Source organism: Amia ocellicauda, chromosome 18 (genome assembly GCF_036373705.1).
Source record: "Amia ocellicauda isolate fAmiCal2 chromosome 18, fAmiCal2.hap1, whole genome shotgun sequence".
Taxonomy (NCBI): domain Eukaryota; kingdom Metazoa; phylum Chordata; class Actinopteri; order Amiiformes; family Amiidae; genus Amia; species Amia ocellicauda.
Window position 1 is genome coordinate 25,126,400 of NC_089867.1, and position 19,255 is coordinate 25,145,654.

The 19,255-nt window shown below is 45.5% G+C and overlaps 1 protein-coding gene across 2 annotated transcripts in view; it reads right to left on the bottom strand.

Annotated features, from left to right (window-relative positions):
- Window positions 1–6,982: 6,982 nt before the first annotated feature.
- The window catches only part of ppih (peptidylprolyl isomerase H (cyclophilin H)), a 32,727-nt gene continuing 20,454 nt past the window's right edge, over window positions 6,983–19,255 (bottom strand). The window contains exons 4-10 of one of the 2 annotated variants that reach the window (XM_066691189.1): window positions 19,118–19,162; window positions 17,466–17,508; window positions 10,589–10,681; window positions 10,343–10,430; window positions 9,687–9,727; window positions 8,091–8,191; window positions 6,983–7,880 (exon numbers count right to left, since the gene is read on the bottom strand). In XM_066691189.1, coding sequence (XP_066547286.1) covers window positions 8,123–8,191; window positions 9,687–9,727; window positions 10,343–10,430; window positions 10,589–10,681; window positions 17,466–17,508; window positions 19,118–19,162 — 379 coding nt within the window. In that variant the 3' untranslated portion in view covers window positions 6,983–7,880; window positions 8,091–8,122. Of the gene's footprint in view, window positions 8,192–9,686; window positions 9,728–10,342; window positions 10,431–10,588; window positions 10,682–17,465; window positions 17,509–19,117; window positions 19,163–19,255 lie in introns of both variants that reach the window. The other variant, XM_066691188.1, reaches the window with a different exon arrangement.

Sequence of the window (19,255 nt, forward strand, 5' to 3'; positions counted from 1 at the left end):
AATCCTTTTAATTTAAAGTAATTGCACATTTAAACAGTCCCAATCATTATAATGTGCACCTTCATTTTCCCACCACAGCTCAGTTTCACCTCTTTTAATTGGAAATAACGGCTGTATTTTACTGCATGGAAACGTCTTTTTCAAATCAATAACGGTATTGAACAGCCGTTATGATTTGAAATATAAGGTGCATTGGAGGGCCTATGTTTTTATATTCTATCAGAGTTATTATAATATTCTTGTCAGGTTTTGATTGACAGGGAGAGGCCAGTTCTCATCCAGATGGCTGTATAAACTCCACTGTTGAGTCCTTATCCGGAAGCGTCACACAATAAACCGATCCCCTGGCTAAACTCATTACCTTTAATTATGTGCCACGGGATTGTAACCTTTATCTGTGGCTCCAGCGCGCCCAGTCCGGGGTTTCGGGACAATATCCCACCCAGACCCATCCACCCCAGACACGATGCCCCCAGATGTGCCCAAGAGAGCTTCCTCTGAGCTGAGCCTGTGGGAACATCTGTCCGAGGCTGCAGGGCTTCCCAGGTGCTGCAGGAAGTCAGTACACAAAAAACACAATCATAATGTAATTTCGTGTCACCCCCCCAGATTGATGGTGACTGACCTCAGTTAGTTAAGACAAGGGAATGTCAGCTATGGACTATTACTCCGTTGACTTCTATTTGTTTCATAGGATTTGTATTTCTGTAAGAAGACTTAGCATAATGTTGCAGCTTGTTTGAGCACAGCAAAACAAACTGCAAATACAATATTTAACGTCTGTCAACATTGGCAATCTGTTCCCCCATATTAAAAACAGCACAGCAGTCTACAGAATTGCACAAGGACAGACTGGCACAGGATGAATGATTTCTGATTTGTTTTCCCTCTATTTTCCATTTCAGTGACAACTGTGATCGTGAGCCTGTTTGGAAGCTGCAACAAAATGTGGGTGATTTTTTCACCCACAATCTACTGCGAACACCAAATTACACTCCCAACAAGCTTAACGAATACAACCCACAAAATCGCCCAGCTCAGCTGTAATCCTAGATTGGCCTGTTTTGTTGTGTTCATCTTTTCGTTTCTTTCCGCCATAGATGAAATGTGTAGATAAGGAATAAGTAGCATCACCCTTCAATTTTCAAATTTCTTTTGGGACAAAACCCCCCAAAATCACAAACATTGTCATGACGGCTGTGAAACACTTGGTGCAAAGTGCCGGGTTAATGCATGACAGGAAGACACACAATACAGTGCAGAGGGTGTGTCCTGCCGTCACACAGACAGACTGCCTGCAGGTATTTGGATGGAAGAACGAAAGAGAAAGGACAAACAAAAGTAACAAAGAATGAGAGAAAACGAGAAAATCGAAGAAAAGGAAATAGACTAATCTAACTGGTTATGAGATACAAGAAATTAAAACTTCAAAAATAAAATAATACGGCCACACGAGATTGTGAGTGAGGGGGTCTCTCTCACGGTGAATCTGTTCAAGACCACCATCATCACAGCGCTGCAGTGCGTTTTGCCGAGACGTACATAAGCGGACTACCCTGAATCTGTTTGGCACCTCTTGCTTGTCCAGGGGTCAGCAGCTGATGGGTTCTCTGTCCTTGACACGCAGATTGTGTTAAAGATCCTACCAATGGGCCCCTACAGCCCGGCTCGGTAACGTGCTCCCTACACCCCCCACTCTTAGTGTTCAGACGTAGCCCCGACCTTCAATCTCTGCGTCATTGTTGTATCAATCTGTCACTGTTTGCCTATAGCAGGACTATTTTTTTAAATGTTAATGAAATACCAGTCAAGAGCAGACAAACAAAATGTGCACCTGCTAGCTACTGATTCATTGACTGGCAATGACAAGAGCAACACATTCACTGGGGAGAGAGATAAGGGAACGGATACCTGTTGTCCTTGGCTGTTTGGCGAAAACAAACGCGCTCTTCTCACGCGACCAGCTGGATTGTAGGTCCTTCACGGGACGTTAGTGGGGAAGAGTGATCTGCCGCACTGATCGCTCATTTCTACCACAGGTTGTGGCCGCTCTAAATCTAAAGTGGAGAGCTCCTCTTACAGGTATGGAGCGGTCACTAACAGGCTCGTCTGCCCCAATGCACCCTGGGATGTGTTATCAGATTAAATGTGGGGCTTTGCTTTTAGATACACCCTTATCTGAACCAGTACTTTGCTTCAGTCAGCCTGTTTGAAATTGTATTCAGCCCCTCGAGTTCAGTTACCATTTAAAACGTCACATCAACGACAAAGGTTAGGGATCAATTCAATTTGAAATCAATGGCAGCTCGGTCGAAAAGGAGACAGTGGTGTCTTTGGGGACGTGGCTGTTAAAACAGGCCCAATCAGTCAAATCAGTCTGAGAGCAGTGCTGGCCGGCGTGAATGAGTCTGCCAGCTCCTGTGCAGACAGCAAGGCGGGCCGAGGTCTGTGTGAAGTACCAGTGAAGTGCAGAACAATTGCAGTGAAGTGCAGGAGTGTCCCTCGTTCACTTCACAGCAGTCTAGTGTGGTTTTGCTTTCTTGTCAGCCATTCAAGCTCCCATTCACAGAGCTGAGGAACCCATAAACTCCCGGGTATCGAGGAGGTAAGAAGCACAGCGTTTCACAGCCGCTCGGATTAGTGTGAAAGTCCGTTTCCTGCCGACCCCACCCCAACCCCTGCAGGCTGCACTCAGCAAAGCAGATCTTAATCTCAACGGGATGGGAATCTGTGCTGCACTGCGGTTTTAATTATTTCTGAATTAACCGCAATGTCGTCAGCGGAATTATGGCTCGTGCAGCAGGACCTGCCTTTGTGGAGCCGCATCGTATGCGAGAGAGGGAGGAAGCCCAGAGAGCGAGGACGCACGGACTCTGCTAAATCCAATTAAGACATTCTGAAAGAATTACAAGGTGGATCTTAAAACAAGATGCAACCGAAACCATGACTTAAACGTGTCCAATTATACTTAAAAAAAATATATTTATTTATTTCTTATCCAGGGCGACTTACAAAATATAAGAGCATTACAAAAGTGCAATAATACAATACAGATCAAAACAATACAATTACAAGTTCAAAATTACACAAGTGTATACAAGATAAAAGCCTGCATCTTATGATTCAACTTATTTAGTGGTAACTGTCCTGAACAACTAGGTGCCGTTACTGGAACACCAGGGGCTTCACAATATGGAAAAAGGGTATGAAATTACACTTATGGATTCTCCTGCCCCCCCCCCACATTGTTACTGGCCCACCTGCTCAACCGGGCTCACACCCTTCCCCCAGACCGTACCCCATACAAACTGCAAAGGAACCAGCTGAAAACACGCACTGCGGCTCCTGGCACCAGTTCACTACATATCTGAAGCTGAAAGGAAGTTGATTCGGTCTGCAGAGGCTCCAAGATGACCAAAGAAGTACGTTTGCTGACTTCCTGCTCAGGTATGGGAACAGGAAATAGACCCATAAAGCTTCACTGCCTCGTTTGCTTTACCGGCACAGTGTCCGATGCTCTCCGTCTGCGGTCTTGTGCTCCCTGCTGCGCGCTTGGACTAACTCCAGGAGAGAGGCTGCTCATATTTGACTCCCACCCACTTCTGACCCACTATAACTGCATTCAGTCAGTGCTTCCCAGCCCTGCTGCCGGAGGACTCCCTGTGTCCGTTGGTTGACATGCCAACGCCGTTGTCACCTGCCCCTCCTGTTTATGAGCTGAAAACAGCTTACAAGGCTGAAATGAGAAGCTGTGCTTGAAAGGTTCAGTTCAGAGCTCATTTGAAACGAAACCCAGCAGACACGGGGCCCCTGCAGGGCCAGGACTGGGAACCTGTGTGTTCTCCGACATCCGAAGGATCAAACATAAACGCACACAAACACAAACTGCCCCAGACCCAGAGACAGTCCCTACCACAGATCAAATTATTCCCCCTTATTTTTTAATGGTGAGAAAAAAGCTGTACGGATATCAAATGTTTGTTTTGTTTTTCCCAAAAGGGAAATCCCCTTTCGGTTTATTTTAGTGTGTTGCCCCCACACTTACTGTAATATAAGGGTATCTGTATGTCATATATATAAATGCCCATCCCCTGGCTCAAGTGTTTGCCTTATTCAGACAGACCGCATGGAGATCGTCAGCATTAGTTAAAAATGGCAAAAGCAAGACTTTTCTGAAGTCATTAACACGTTAAAAGGGAATAAACAAACCTGACGGCAACATTTAAAAACAATGGACTCTTCCCTGAGTATTCACAGGTCTATTAGCAGTGCTTCACCAGCCATTATACTCACGAGCCGCCCCCGAAAAAGACAATAACAACTTAAAAATGCAAGCACACCCCCCCACCCCCAGCCCATTAATTACAGCAAAAGTCAGATCTCTCTAGTTATTCTCGTGGTGATCAATCAGACTTCCAGGGCGGGCAGAGGCATTATTTTAAGGGCGGGTTCTGGGGGACACTAGGGGACACTTACAGAAAGACCAGGCCCGGTTGTGGAGGCCGATGCACAAAGCTCTTTTTCAGACGCACAAGCACCGATAAGCAGGGAGCTCAGAGAAGGGGCCGAGTGGCCTCTTCAGGTCTGAAGCTTTTACCTAGGCGGCAGAAACCAGGCATAGTGAGCGAGTGACAGGAATCCTCCGCTTGTAATTGTAAACACAACGGCCGGGGGGGAGGGGAGTGGGTTATATGCTCATGGGTTATGTGGAGAACAGCCTGCCTGCCTTCCCTAAACCGAGGCAGACGTTCACAGGGGCACAGACATCCCCACACTACTCCCGTGACCAAGACATTCCCCCCATTGTCATGCTAATCCTCCGGCCCGGGCTGCTACGAGGGCCGCTTGTTCAGTGAAGGGGCTTGTTGTTAACAGCCCGGCCTGTTGTCCCGCACAAAGGGGGGCTTTGACACAGCCCCACAGCAGCCTCCCACCCAGGCGAAAAACACTTCCTGCTTTGTCTGGCACCGTCAAGGGCTCCATTCCAAAGCATCCCATTGTGGTGTAAGAAAAGGCCTTGGGGGCGAGGATGGAGGCCAGGAGGGCACGGGGGCTGTTAGCCAGGGAGCGAAAACAGGGCAAGTTCAATGCTGAGAAGAGAGCCGGGGGTGGGCTGCCTCCAGTGTGTGTGTGTGTGTGGAGTCGTGACGCACGAGGTGGACGCTCCGGGAGCCGGCTGTCCAATGGCGTGCCCGGGAGGAGCCATCGGAGAAGACCAGGCGCAGACAGGAGATCGGAATGCAGATTGAGCTCTCCGCCCCCCCCCAGTGTGAATCAGCACGTCAGCTGTTTGGACAGGTGTCGGGGCCACAGCCAGGAGACCCGGCCCTCCCTCGACGAGAGTTAGCCTGCGCTGTCGCACTCTCACTAGCCCCCTCGCCCGGAGTCAACATCTTTCAAAGCCACGTTTCTGCATGATGTGTGATGTTACAGTTACAACACAACTGTTATGTTGTTTGTGTGTTCGTCGTACAACTGTTTGGATTACTCTTGTATACATGTTAGGTTTGAAAAGAAGGCATTTGGCCAAACAAATAATAATAATCTAATAATAACAATGAGCAGTAACAATAACTCTCAATAACTCCCTCACTCCAGGCAAAATGTGTGGGAATAGAAAAAGACAGAGAGGAAATACGCACGGCCCATGAAGCTTAAGTCAGCTTAAGGAGTCAATTATACCTCTTTCAAACCCGCGTTACTGCATGACTGCATTGTGTTACGTGTGTTTGTCAGACATCTGTTTGGATTCCTCCAATACGTTTGTATTGAAAAAAGGGCATTTGGCCAAACAAATGATAGCAGTGTTAGTAACAGTAGTAGCAATAACTCCCACTGCTGCAGTCGGACGTGTGTGGGGGTGGTGAAATAAAAGACGTATGTCCTGTGACTGTTTTGTGACTGGGTCATGCGGTGACACAGCGGGATCCAGCCTCGCCCGACTTTAAGGATCTCAAACTGTCCCCCATATAAAATATTTTAAGCATGATGTTAATAAGTAAATAAAAACAGATCATACCCGATAAAAAGTCCCAGGCTTTGGCCGCTGAAATGCCTCATCCTCTCAGGCAGGGGGTCGTTCCCTCAGCCAAACGAATTCAAGCCAAATCTAAGTACATTCTTACACTCCATCAATGTCGTTAGCGTTCGGGCCAAAGCTCCTGAAGATGGATTTACGGTGGTTTCCTATGGGATCACCACACCTTCACTGGGTTTTATGACAAAGGACCATGGAAATACCCTGATATATCATGATCGCTATTTCTAAGCCATGTTTACTGTGGTGAGTGCAGTAAGGGTGTGTTAAAACCATAGGAAACTAAGCTGTGAAACTATGGTAAAAACATAAGTAAAACAGGTTAAAAGTAATGGAAAACGGTGGGCTTCTAGAAGTGTATTGATAAAGCAGTATATCATCAACAGGATTTCCACACGGCCTTGGATTTGCCACAGACCCACCATGTCACACTGAGTAAGTTACTGAGGCTATAGGCTGAGTGTTCAAGTCCTGTGTAATTAGATAGTAATGCTCGCCTCATATTTAAGTCTTAATAGAGTTTTATCATGAAGACACCAAGCTCTGCTAATGTGGTTTACTTACCAATCTTGCTTACCTGGGCTGCCAACATCCACCCAGAACACCACTGCTGTTACGAAGCGCTGACGGGCACATCGTACAGACAGCTTGTGAACTTTAGTCTTCAGGTATCACCCCCCCACCCCCCAAAACATAAGTGCACCATGCAGCGGTTTTTTAACCTGATACACACATCCCCACTCACACAGCACCAGGCGACACAACACCAAGCACGAAACGAAGCACACACAAACACAGCCAGGTTTTTGCTAATCACACAGGGGACTGCTCATGCCCCAAACTGGCATTTACACCACGGCTGTTGTAGTGGTGTTCCAGGAAGCACAATTCTGCTGGTTCTGGTAGGGCTCATTTTCATATGGCAAGTCAAAAATGCACAACCACTTTTTTGTTTTGGTCATTTTATTTAAAAAACGCACACAAAATGAAATCACCCGAGTCATACAAACATTTAATGATCAAATCTGAGACTGATTCAGCCCAACCAAGCCGGGGTCACTCTTCTGTCTGATGGAAAGGAGACGAGCCAGGGGTATTTACTGGGCATATGCTGGGAATGACAGACTCGGCACACCGACACACTGCCAGCGAACTGCAGGAGGAGATTTCAGCTTCGAACAGCAAGGCCGTGTCTCTGTCTTTCCACAAGCACAGCATCCTCACCACCTACTTGGTGCACCACCCGGAACTACATCATACATCTGAACAGGATTGAAGACCACATTTTCATATCGCTTTCAAATTGATTTTAATAGTATCTACCGACTGATACGGCAGCAACATAACCTGCTGCACTGGGGGCAGCATAAGCCTCCAATTCAAGCATTTAGTTGTAGAATGATTTGAGCTGCACAGCCGGGCAGGAGCTTCCTAAAACGAGCACGAGACGAAAAAAGCTGACAGGATCGTTTCATGTCGGATACGGGTGGCTGGTGCTGAAGCAGTTAGTAAAAAGGTCGCCTTCATTTTTGACTGACAGGGCTGTGCAGGGCAGGGAAGGAGAATGACGCACAAGATCTATGCATTGCTGAACCGCTGAAGATGTTTAAAGATTCTAAGTAGATTTACAGTAATTCGAGTTTGTTTTTAAATGAGGAGAACAATGGGTTACAAACTGGAAATGTGGCCATTGTCTTGATCAGGAATGTGATGAGGCAATACTACGCAAAGCCGAGATCCACATCGGCATCGAGAGTGACAATGCCGTGCAAGGGGCGGCATCCTGGATACCACACGATTGATTCCCGAACCCCAGATCTCGGGGTCGTCCAACACAAAACGTCTCCGGGGGCAGAATCGGGGGCGGGGCAGAGAGGACAGGAGAAATGAGGGTTAGCTGTGTGTGTCTGGCTGTCCTGAATTTAAGGTAAGATCAGTCTGGGTGTGTAAGACTTAAATCCACCGAAACCATTAAAGTATTTCCCTCACCCCACAAAAAAAAAAAAGGCGGCATGCACAAGTTTCCCCCAAGAAGGCAGTCTCTGTTGTTTACCGGCCAGACAGCGGGCGCAGCCTGGGAGTGCGTCACATCTCCCCGCACTGCGCGATCACGATGGGCAGCTTGGGCTTATTGTTGGGCCCAGTGGGCACGTTCTGAAAGACAAACACAGGCGGGCGGTCAGGGCGAACTTCACCATCGCTGTGATCAACTGCCCTCCTTCGGCTGCCTCAGAAATCCACTAGGAAACTGGAACCATGACACAGCGGATATCAGCACAACACGACTTCTCACACAGGAAAGCAAAATGGAGGCCCGTGTAAAGCAGCTGTAGCAAATTAATTTATTAATCTTGTCCAGAAGTTGTTGGTAGAGACAGCTGGGAGTTTCATGGCAATCCCAGTCATTTGTAGCCATTGGGGAAAGACAGCGATTCAACAGAGAAAGATTTTAAATAATGGCTACGGTTTGTACATAATAAATATTCAAGGTCCACCAAGAGAGACTTTAATAAAGGCTTTTTTTTGTATCCTGTATGTATTTAACTTTAATCATTTAATTTAATCTGGTTACATACATTTATTCTTGAAACCTAATCAAAGCTATATTAGCCCAATCAGCACGAGACCTTCCACCGAGACAAACCCAGGACAAGAGGACAATTCCAGCCGCCGATGTGTGCGGCCTTTAGAAGTCAGCAAAATCAAAATCGAGAGTATCGCCAGCAATGTCCGATAATCACTCAGAGCAGGACCACTTCACGATACATCTCCGCCGTAATCCCCCACAACGTGACGTCAGAGCAGCAACTCAGAGGTCACACCGGCATCCCAACAACTCAGATTATCTGTTTTTCTTTGGTCATCTTATTTTCTAACAGCAAGGATTGACAGTAAAATTCACACCAGAAACATGCACACGACACCCCCTCCCGACACCCTAATTGCTTTAAGGAAAAAAAAGAAATGCCGGTGTGAGAAACTCAAATTTCACGTCTCATTTGGTTGCGTCTGTGAATCCTGGCCTACAACGAGATTAGCGTTTCAGATCCTCAGGCCAAACAGCTAAGTTTATCCTAAAGACCTTTTATATAACACCTTGTGATATAGGACACTAATCCCCTTAAGGACAATATCCTGTTTACTCCTGGGAGCTCCCGAGGAATATACCTCGATTTCGCAGCGCCGAGTCTGTGAACTCGGAATGGAATTGAACAGCTTACCCAGAGATCTCCCTAAAGCTGCCCCGCGGTGCCGGCTACAGGTACAAAAATCACTAAGCCCTGCGACTCGCTAATCAAAAGGAGAGTGATACCCGAGTCCGGCAGCCTTCCTGACTGCTGCGTTTTGACGTGCGGCTGCACAGGCGACAGGGAAATGTAAAAAACACTCCCTGCAAACGCTTCAGTCCAAAAGACGAACCTCGCTGCCCTTTCTGACATCACTGTGAGCTCCCTCACTTAAAGACTAGAACATAATCATTTCACTGAATCACAATCAGACCAAACAGGACCACCAATTAGCAATGATCTTAGCAAACATTTGACCAGGTGTGCTGAATCAATCACAGGTAAGTAATCATTAATAACAAAGTAGTAATTAGTGATTCAGTAATTATACACAGTAATGACTGATTATTTGACAAACTTACCTCAATCTTTCTCATGATGAGCAAACCGTCAACGACTTTCCCTAGAACATAAAAAGAAAGCAACAATTAAAACTGTAAACACTATAAAAAGTTACACCACTACATGTCTTTGTTCTAGCTAACTCTCAATGACCATAATAAACGGATCAAAGTTGATAAAGTATAACGATAGGCACCAATAATAATAGTGGGTGGATGTGGTGCAATCGTTCCTCGACTCCAGATGAGCCGTTCTCAGGGAGAGACACGGAAGTGCCGCGTCGCTGACTTTTCCACGGCGCTCAAACAGATTTGTGAACTGATCTCCAAATTAATAATCTCTTCTCAGGCACCTTGTGGTGTGTTATCTTTGTAAACAAATAGAGCGGTCACTAAACACAATCCCAGTAGAGACGGATAAGACGGCTCTCACACAGACAGAGCGGAGGAGAGGAACAGTGACCGGAGCATCAGGAGATAAGTGAAATCCAGGGGCATGTGCAGAGAAGTGGACTGGACTGCCCCTGACCAACAACAATGTCTGTTTATCAAGCACCCCCTGAAGACACACACAAGACTTCGGCCCCTGATTTGAGGACATTCCTGACGTTCTCCAGCTCCAGCCGAAGCCGCGATGATAACAGCCGAGTTCTCCCTGCAGGGCGGCACCAACTCACCGAAAACCACGTGCTTCCCGTCCAGCCAGTCGCATTTGGTGCAGGTGATGAAAAACTGGCAGCCGTTGGTGCCGGGGCCGCTGTTCGCCTGCCACACAAGAGAGGGTGTTACTCACTGCCTACTGCACCACCCTGCCTGGCCGGGCTAAGCCAGTAAATAACAGCCTTTTTCCAGTTAAATATATAGATCCATTTATTATACACATCGTCTCTAGCTCCTGCCCTAGTCAGCCACACGGCTCTTACCATGGAGAGCAGGCCGGGCGCTGAGTGCTTCATCTTGAAGTTCTCGTCGGTGAAGGGGCCCCGGTAGATACTGCAGATGCCAGTGCCATCGCCCTGCGGGGAGAGGAGCACACGGCTCAGAAATCACACACGGCAAACATAGACAACATAGGAACACTTGCACTAGTACCAAACCTTGAAACATGACTGTGTTCTGCTGGTATGAATCAACAGACCGTGTTAACCACATAGGTACATAGGCTGCAGTCTGGGGCCGAGCCACCAGGGGGCCTCAGTGAGGGAAGTACGGATGTTAATTATAATGTGTGTTGGTTTTAGTGATCGCGTTTCTGAGCTTTTGTCCTGCAGATGTACTCATCGTGCCATTGCAAGAAGAAATGATTACCATCAACACTAAGTTTAAAATCTCTAGAGATGCTGCCTATTTATGTTTGACACACTTTACACACTGACCTGCTGACAATAATGAGCCAGACAGCAGAGAGACAGGTAGCGATCTGGCTGTCGACCTTACTAACTACGCTGACTCTGATGTTGACATAACTTCATCCAATGTGGCATGCTGGGGGGCCGTGAGAGAGGAATTACCCTCGTATTGGGTGTGAACAAGGGTGTGAAGGTATCGTTACTGTGATCTGAACAAGAACCAGTGCCAATGCTTCCGCAAAGCCTGTTTTATATGTTCTCTCAGAAATCGAGAAAGATTGAGTAGTTTTTCCCCATCAGTTGGGAAAGCCTATCTATTATTCTGTCGACTACCGATTCGGGGTTTTGTGACTGGAAGAATGCATCGCAGAGCTCTGAAGAACATGAAACTGGTCAAGCACGGTGTAACGCGACTCCCGTCTGGCTCACGCACCGCCGGGTATATGGTATTGACCGTCACCTCAAAGAGGAAGCATTATTGTCGCGAAGTTTAACGGCGTGTTGTTTCAGTTGTACAGTGAAAGTGAAGCGCTGGTCTCCCCCCACAATGGCAATTATCTAGGGCTCCACATGTTTCATTAATTTCTCGCAGAGCACATATGAGATATGGAAAATGGGGTCAGAGGTCACCACCACGGGTCACTGAAATACACAAAGCAGGCCGCAATTTGCAATGGAGGTTTAACAATGATTTAGATTTAAAAAATCCTGATGAACTCCTTCAATTGTTTCATTTTCCTTCAAACGCCAGTACTGCCCAGTCACCACGGTATACGCTTCTTTCACTGAAGCGTGAGGAACTCCATTCTGTTCTCCCTAATGTGGACACCGCTCTACGTGGTCAATGACCTAACAACGCCGCCGTGCTCTTGCCAGTGGGGGGGTCAGCGGCCGTGCTATTGCTGTCTGTCAGAGCCCTGCTGTTGTGGTCGTATTGGTAGTGATTTATGGTGGTGTCTTTCATGTGGTTTCTGTTGGTCTACTAGTAGGCTGTAGGCTCTCCTCACTGTAACATCAGTACCACTAATTGCCTTTACACTGGCACTCAGCGCCCAGCCTCAGGTCATCTGTATGTTTATCTTTAATTTGTTCTGTCTAAGGAGGGGCCTCAAACTGTTCCTACCCTAGAGCCACAAAATGTCTTAACCCAGGCCTGCCTATGGCATTTAAACTGCTGCAAAGTAATTTCCAAGCTAATCCCATTTTGATGTTTCATCCCAAAGTCGGCCAGCCATCCAGCCGCCCCGGGTGACACACGGGGAGTCGGGGGCAGAAGGCTCCTGGTACTGAGGCTGTCAGTATGAATGCAGTCGTTCCTGCTCCATACAATACAACTCAATACAATAACACACTCTGTGATACGTTACAAATGGACGGCTCTTCACTCCCAGGCGTCTCAGATCGCTGTGACTATTTATTTTTCACACAATCTAGAAGTTTCCGCATCGCAAACTGCAAGGGAGCTGCACAAGTGAATCTGGTCTGATATTTAGTCTGTACTTTTACAAGTGGGATCAGCAATGCTCTATGCAAATCACACATCTGTCTGAATATAGTAAGCAGTGATACCACACTGGTTTCCCAGCGAAGGCGATTTGATTTCCTTGCGATAAATGCAAATAGATTTATAAAATATGTTCCAATATTCCAGCCAAAACAATACCGGTCAGGATATAATTCCCCCAAAATTATAATCCGTGATTTTCTCCAAGGAGATTAAATGTTTCCAATGTCAGATATGATTGTAGAAAAAGCAGCCATTAATTCACAACTGTTACACAAGAGGGCAGCAAAGGAGACAATATAAAATGCCCATATTTTGGTTTTCTACCAGCCCATGTCTCTTCACAAAAAAAAATAAAAAAGTTAGTAAACTTCCTTAAAGGAGAACATTAACCCATGAACACTGGCTCTGGCGTAAGCCGGCTGTGACAGCTGCAGCACACACGGTCTCATATTCAAATCAGGGAGAAGGAAATTCAAAGGGCTCTTTGTTCTCTCACCACAGTTTAAACAATTTGAATAATTCTTTGTAACAGGGGGCAGTTTCCCTTTCGTGATGTAATCAGTACAAAGATCCTAAAGCTAAGATATACATCACTGCACCACAGTCACCCTGCAGACACCTGGGGTTCATGTAGTCCTGGCCAGACGAGGGACTGCGTTTCATGTAAACGACTCCAACCTTGAAGTCACACACAGTCAACAACAGGCCACATGAAGTCCTGTAATTCCTTTTCATAATTTGGCCGGTGACTCCTTGTCTTCAGCTTGGCATTATGATCCAAAATAAACATTATACTGTAAAAACATTACACAGTATCCAACAACATTGTCACTGTATATTTTTACAGTCAATATCAAACAGGACCAGCCCTGACATGCAAACAGATTACTGCAGTCACACGGTAGGCATATTCAATTCCATGTACACACTAGAACAGGAAGCCTCGGGGGCTACAGGGTGGATTGGCAGTCAGGGCTCTGGTCTTCTGAGAGGGTCGTGGGTTCAGTCCCAGGTGGGGGGCACTGCTGTTGGACCCTTGAGCAAGATACTGTACCCAGAATGCTCCAGTAAAAAACGGGTAATTGTGTGCAAAAATCATGTGATCTATTGTAAGTCGCCCTGGATAAGGGTGGCTTTTGCCTCGCTGGGTCCCAGCCGGGTCAGTACTGGCAGGCTGGCTGGCTGACCCATCTCCTGAGGTAGGTCAAAACCCGGGCTGCTGTGTGAGTGTGAAAGCAGTGCAGCCACAATGGACGAGCAGCTTGATGCCAGCCGTGCTCAGCCCCGGCCCTGCTGCAACGACCGCGTTGTTCCAGATCTCCACAACTCTTAGTGTAAAGCAATGCCTCCCTTAACTGATGGGTTAAATGGATTATGAAGCAGACTCTCTTTTGGTCCTTTATCAGGCTGCATAAACCTTTTTAAACATTGATCATTCTGCACGTATTACCAGGAACAAGTCCCAGAAAACAGGGCCTAGGTAGGTTTGGCATCCTGTCATAGATCACAATCTTTAGTTGAAGAGTAAGTCCGGAAGAAAGTCAGATATTTCCTAATAACAGTGTGCAACTTTACGATTGGCTGCGTCCAAATTAATGCTTGCTTCAATGGAGAGAGAGAGAGGACTGCCCTTCAGATGGGTGATTATACAGCTCATAACGAGGCAAAAGTTGTGTGGGCCCGATTAGCCACACGGTCTCCGAGTGGTTCCAAAAAAAGATGATTGACTGAAACCTCCTGTCCCATGAATCCTTTCCAACATGGTCGCACCTCATTTTAAATTTCCATTCGGGACTTCTGCTCTTTGCCCCATCGCTGAACTCAATGGCTGCGTTCACATGCCACTTTCAGGTTGTGCTTTAAGCGACAGATTGAAGTTGTTCCCAGCCGAATTACATTGGCAGTCCTAACCATTTTCATGTCCAGATGGGCTCGTCGTATTGTTTGTGGAGTCTGGGGTCATACACTGGTACAGCAATACGATGCAGGAAAAGCCCTGGAAAAATGCACATGGACAGCAAAGGAAACAAAGGAGAAATTATCAGATTATATTTGATGTCATCTGATTTGTATCCCATGTTCTCAGGTAACTGTTCTGGACACAGGTTCTGTTCAAATCATGTCTGACTTTAGGTTCCCAACTGCCTACTCAGAGCAGTACGGCAAGTCCACCGGGACAAAAATGGTAACAACATTTATCTATACACCAATACTGTAACTCAGCCTCAGACATGTAAATGGCAATGGAAACTCGCATGTAAACGCAGCCCTTGCGATTCAACGGACAACTTTCAGGATTGGACCACTGGAGTGAAATCCCCTCATTCACCTCTGCCTGAAGAATAAAAAGATTCAGGTCCACATAGAAAGGGCAGCAAAGTCTGTAGCATAGCGACCAAAACTGAACACAACCGTCTATATTTGAACATTGTTCCTTTAGATTTCAAATTAAAGTATTTGGTTTCATTAATACTTCAGCTGTGCTATTTATACTCTCGAAGTGAATGCTTAATATTTAACAGCCTTTGAGTCCTGCAACCGTGATTAACAAGATCAGCGTTGCTTTTGTAGCAGTGGGAATTTGATTGTGCATCTGCGTGTCTCTCTGGGTAGAGACATAACCTGCCACTGCAGGAGGGACTTGGCGTTCTGATAAGGAATAGCTGGGTTTACGATACATGCGGACTTCAGCCTTCATGTCTAAGATAGTACAGCGCCTCGGCCTCTAAATCAGTCACCAGTTAGGTCTGTGACTTTCCATTAAGTGGGTCCAGGGTGTGGTAAAGTGATGAATCATCTTCAGACACACGGAGGAGGCCAAAGGATGCATTTCAGCTGGTATTTAATATCATGTGCTTTTCTTTAATTATTCAACTGCCCAACGAGTTCCCCCTACTCTGTGTGTCTAACCAAGAGTGGTGTTCACATGCTAGTGACTTAATCATGACAGTCGCTGTACACCCATGACTGACATAAGGTGGTGGTGCCTAGTTACAATTTGAAACAGTTCTGTTTTTGCCAGATATTCTCAGGTACAGAATGTTTCTCTACGATGGAGGATTCGTTGGGAACCTGCGTCTCCGAACAGCCTGCAGTTGAGCCAATTCACATCCAGAGCAGATGTTCACCTTATGAGCTTAGACATGGACACAGATGTAGCGACACATGATCTCATCACATATGGAGCTCATGGTAGATGCGATCCACCACAATTGGTTGAGAAGGAGAAGTGGAAGAGGAGAGGAAAGAGAAGAAGAAGAGGAGGAAAGAGAGAGATGACACGCTGATGACCGACTCACCGCTAGGAATCAAGAGAATGTTTCGTTTTAAGGCATTTGTTTTTCCGATATCAAAGACAGGGTGTAAAACAAGTGATTACAAAGTAAAGAACGATTCTGCAGGTAGATGTAGGAAGACTGCATACAGATTGAGAAGAAAAAGGCTGATTATACATATAATACTAGAGCTATACTAAAGGATGGCTATACATATAATATAGGAACATCTTACTAGATGCCCAAATACATTTCATTCCTAAAACAAGCCAATCAAGGTCCAAACACCTCTGACCTAAATGCTTTAATAGATCAACAAATAAAAAAATAAGAAAAAGCTGTCAAGGGCACATCAAGGGGACAAACAAAGCATAGAGATAGAAATCTCAAGGATGTCAAAATATACATGTACAGCCAAGCGGGTTGAAACTAATGCAAAGGCTTCTTCCAACACTACAACAGCAGAGGGGCACCAAGAAAACAGCCTGGAGATAGAAACTGGGTAACTGTAGACAAAGAGCAAGGTGTGGCATGTATTTTAAATTAGCGCGTTAGGAGAAGAAACTCAAAGCGTGCCCCAGGCAGGCCTCCCAACCCGAGGGCACGAAGAGGAGGAGCCTCAACAGACTTGGACAACTCCGTTTACTCTCATTTACTTACTTTATTCTTACTGAGGGAAATTATTCATCGATCTATAACTAAAACATCCCAACTGACTCTCAAAACCGGGCTTGTGCCGACTACAACTGCTGGGGTCACACCCGAAGAGTCAACGAAGGAATTTATGAGTTCGGGTTTTGCAGTTTCTTTAAGAGCAAATATGACATCACACATCAATGGTGATCCTTTCTACAGACACAGGAAGCTGCTGCTCTTGCACACAGGGGTCAAACAGAAGTCTAGCAGACACGAAACTGCAGTTAGACCTAAAGATAAGCTGAGCATCAGAAAGATATTTTTGACAAATAAACTAGGTAAATGTCACATATACATACATTTCAAGCCTTATTATGCCTCGATGGAGTTGTTCAACACCTATGCATAAGCAAGGGACATATCTGAGCTGGAGAATCAGAGCAATCGTCAGCTGACCTCACCTTTACTCCTAATAAAATCACGCGGGAACATAATAAGACGAACGCCTGAATGGAAACTCGGTTCTTGGCGAGTTCGCATGGGTTTAGAGAAATGATTACGCCTTGATAATGTAAAAGCGTGCAAGGTAATGCATCTAGATTTTCTGTAAGCTTTTGATAAAGTTCCCCACAAAAGATTAACCTCAACATTAGAAGCCACAGGAGTCCAAGGCAGCGTACGTGTGTGGAGTAAGACCTGGTCAATGGGCAGAAAACAATCTTCAAAACTACTTATTGTCGAAAGTGTAGAATTTAAAACAAAGGAAGTGAATCAGATGTTCAAAATCATGAAGGGTATCGGTCACGTCAATCCAGAGGAACCTCTTCAAACCAACAATGAAACAGGGACCCAGGGACATAGACGGAAACTAGGCTTAAAGGCCTAGGCTTAAAAGCCACACAGAGAGCATCGGCAGTCTGGAACGAACTCCCCGGGCTGGCAGTCGAAGCTGACCGACTATAACGGAAAATGACGGGCACTGAATGCGGATTATGTTCTTGAAAGGTCACTGGCAGCTGATTGACTGACTTACATTCACAAAGTCTCCTCCCTGGATCATGAAGTCCTTGATCACCCTAAACAAATAAAGAAAAACATGGTTAATCAGACACTCAACACACAAACATGTGAACATAAAACGAACACAGAAAGACTTGCATTGCCCTCATTTCTCACAAGTTTGACAGCTAGGCCTGGTCTGGTCTACCTGCAGCTGAGAAACTGGACCCATTGTTGTGCTCAACTGATAATATTTACCTTTTCTCACGGTGATTCGTATCGTTTCACCACAACCCCAAGACAAGGCTGTGGGAATCTGTACGATCTCTGCCGCCGCTGGCAAAGGCTGCCTGTGTGAAGGCTGCATGCGCGGTCACAGGGGTGTAAAGTAGCGAAGTACAAATACTAATTTACTGTACTTAAGTACGTTTTTCGTGTATTTGTACTCTACTTAAGTATTTATTATTTGTGCCTACTTTTACTTTTACAACCACAATTTTCACAACTACAATTATAAATAAAATAATTTACTTTTAAAGGTAGGATTTACTTGTTTTGGGGTATTTTAAAAGAGCCTACACTCTCGCTAATTTTGTTAATTTCTCCGATCTCAGCAATCTCATAAAATTAACCAGAATTGCAATCTTCTGATGCGCTTGTCCTGCTTCACAAATTAATATTTCACGCAGGCACTGTTAAACAGATTCAAAGTTTTCTGTGGTGTTTGCAGCCCGAAGATGACACCAAAAACTGCAGAAAGTTGCACTCGCCAGCTGGAACAGACATTTACAGATCTGTGCCTGAATAACATTTGTTTTTGTTAGACATGGTTTTCTTCAAGATAAAATGGAGAAACCATAAAAGAGCCTAAATTGTTTGAAAACATGTTGGATTAAAACAATTCAATCTTGTGTGCCTCCTTTAGAAAGCTCATACACAAACACATGCACATTCACTTTATTGCTAAAATCACAATATTTACTTTTTCTTTTGGTATAAGTACTGTTTGAACGGGAGACTTTTTACATTTACTGGAGTAAGTTTTTGATACAGTATTTTTACTTTTACTCAAGTGTAACTTCCAAACACTTAACACCACTGCGCAGTTACTTAGTTATCTATCAAATCAGACAGTCACACATCTGAGAACATGACAGTTGCCAGCACCTTGTATGGAGCGGTGTGGGTGATAAAACTGCTAATCTAATGTAATTGGAATTAAACACAGCATGGCTCTGGCAGTCCGCTAATACCCCTGCGCCACGACGCCTTGTGCCACTGACTGTCGTATCTGTCGCCAGTATCGGAGGCGTTCCTCAGAGTGAAAAGCACATTGAACAAAGCCAGGTTGTCTGTACAGAAACGAACGAATTTAAACAAAAGCAAAAAAAATCTGTCAAAAGAAAACATACGTTGTCTTCTCTATTTATCTTTAACTCGTGTGTGTGTGGGGGGGGGGGCGCATGCAAGGCCCTTTTGGTAGAAAATGTAATGTTTTTTGTATTTACTTTTGCTTGCTTCAGGAAAGCAGCATCTATAGAAGACTCTTGGCAGGAACAGCGGCCCGGGCAGCAAGGGTATTTGTAATGAATCTGCACAGACTCACACAGACAGGTTTGTGTAACCTGTGAGTCCCCAGGATACGGGAGTCTGCCAATAAATGATTAATAATAATAGTGTGCTTACCTATGGAAGGTGCTGCCTTTGTATCCTATAGGCACACCGTCCTTCCTGTGAAATGAAACCAAACGGGAGCGATCAGACCACTGATTATAACATTGCGAACACTGGAGAGATTACACACATCACTCTACTGTATTATTA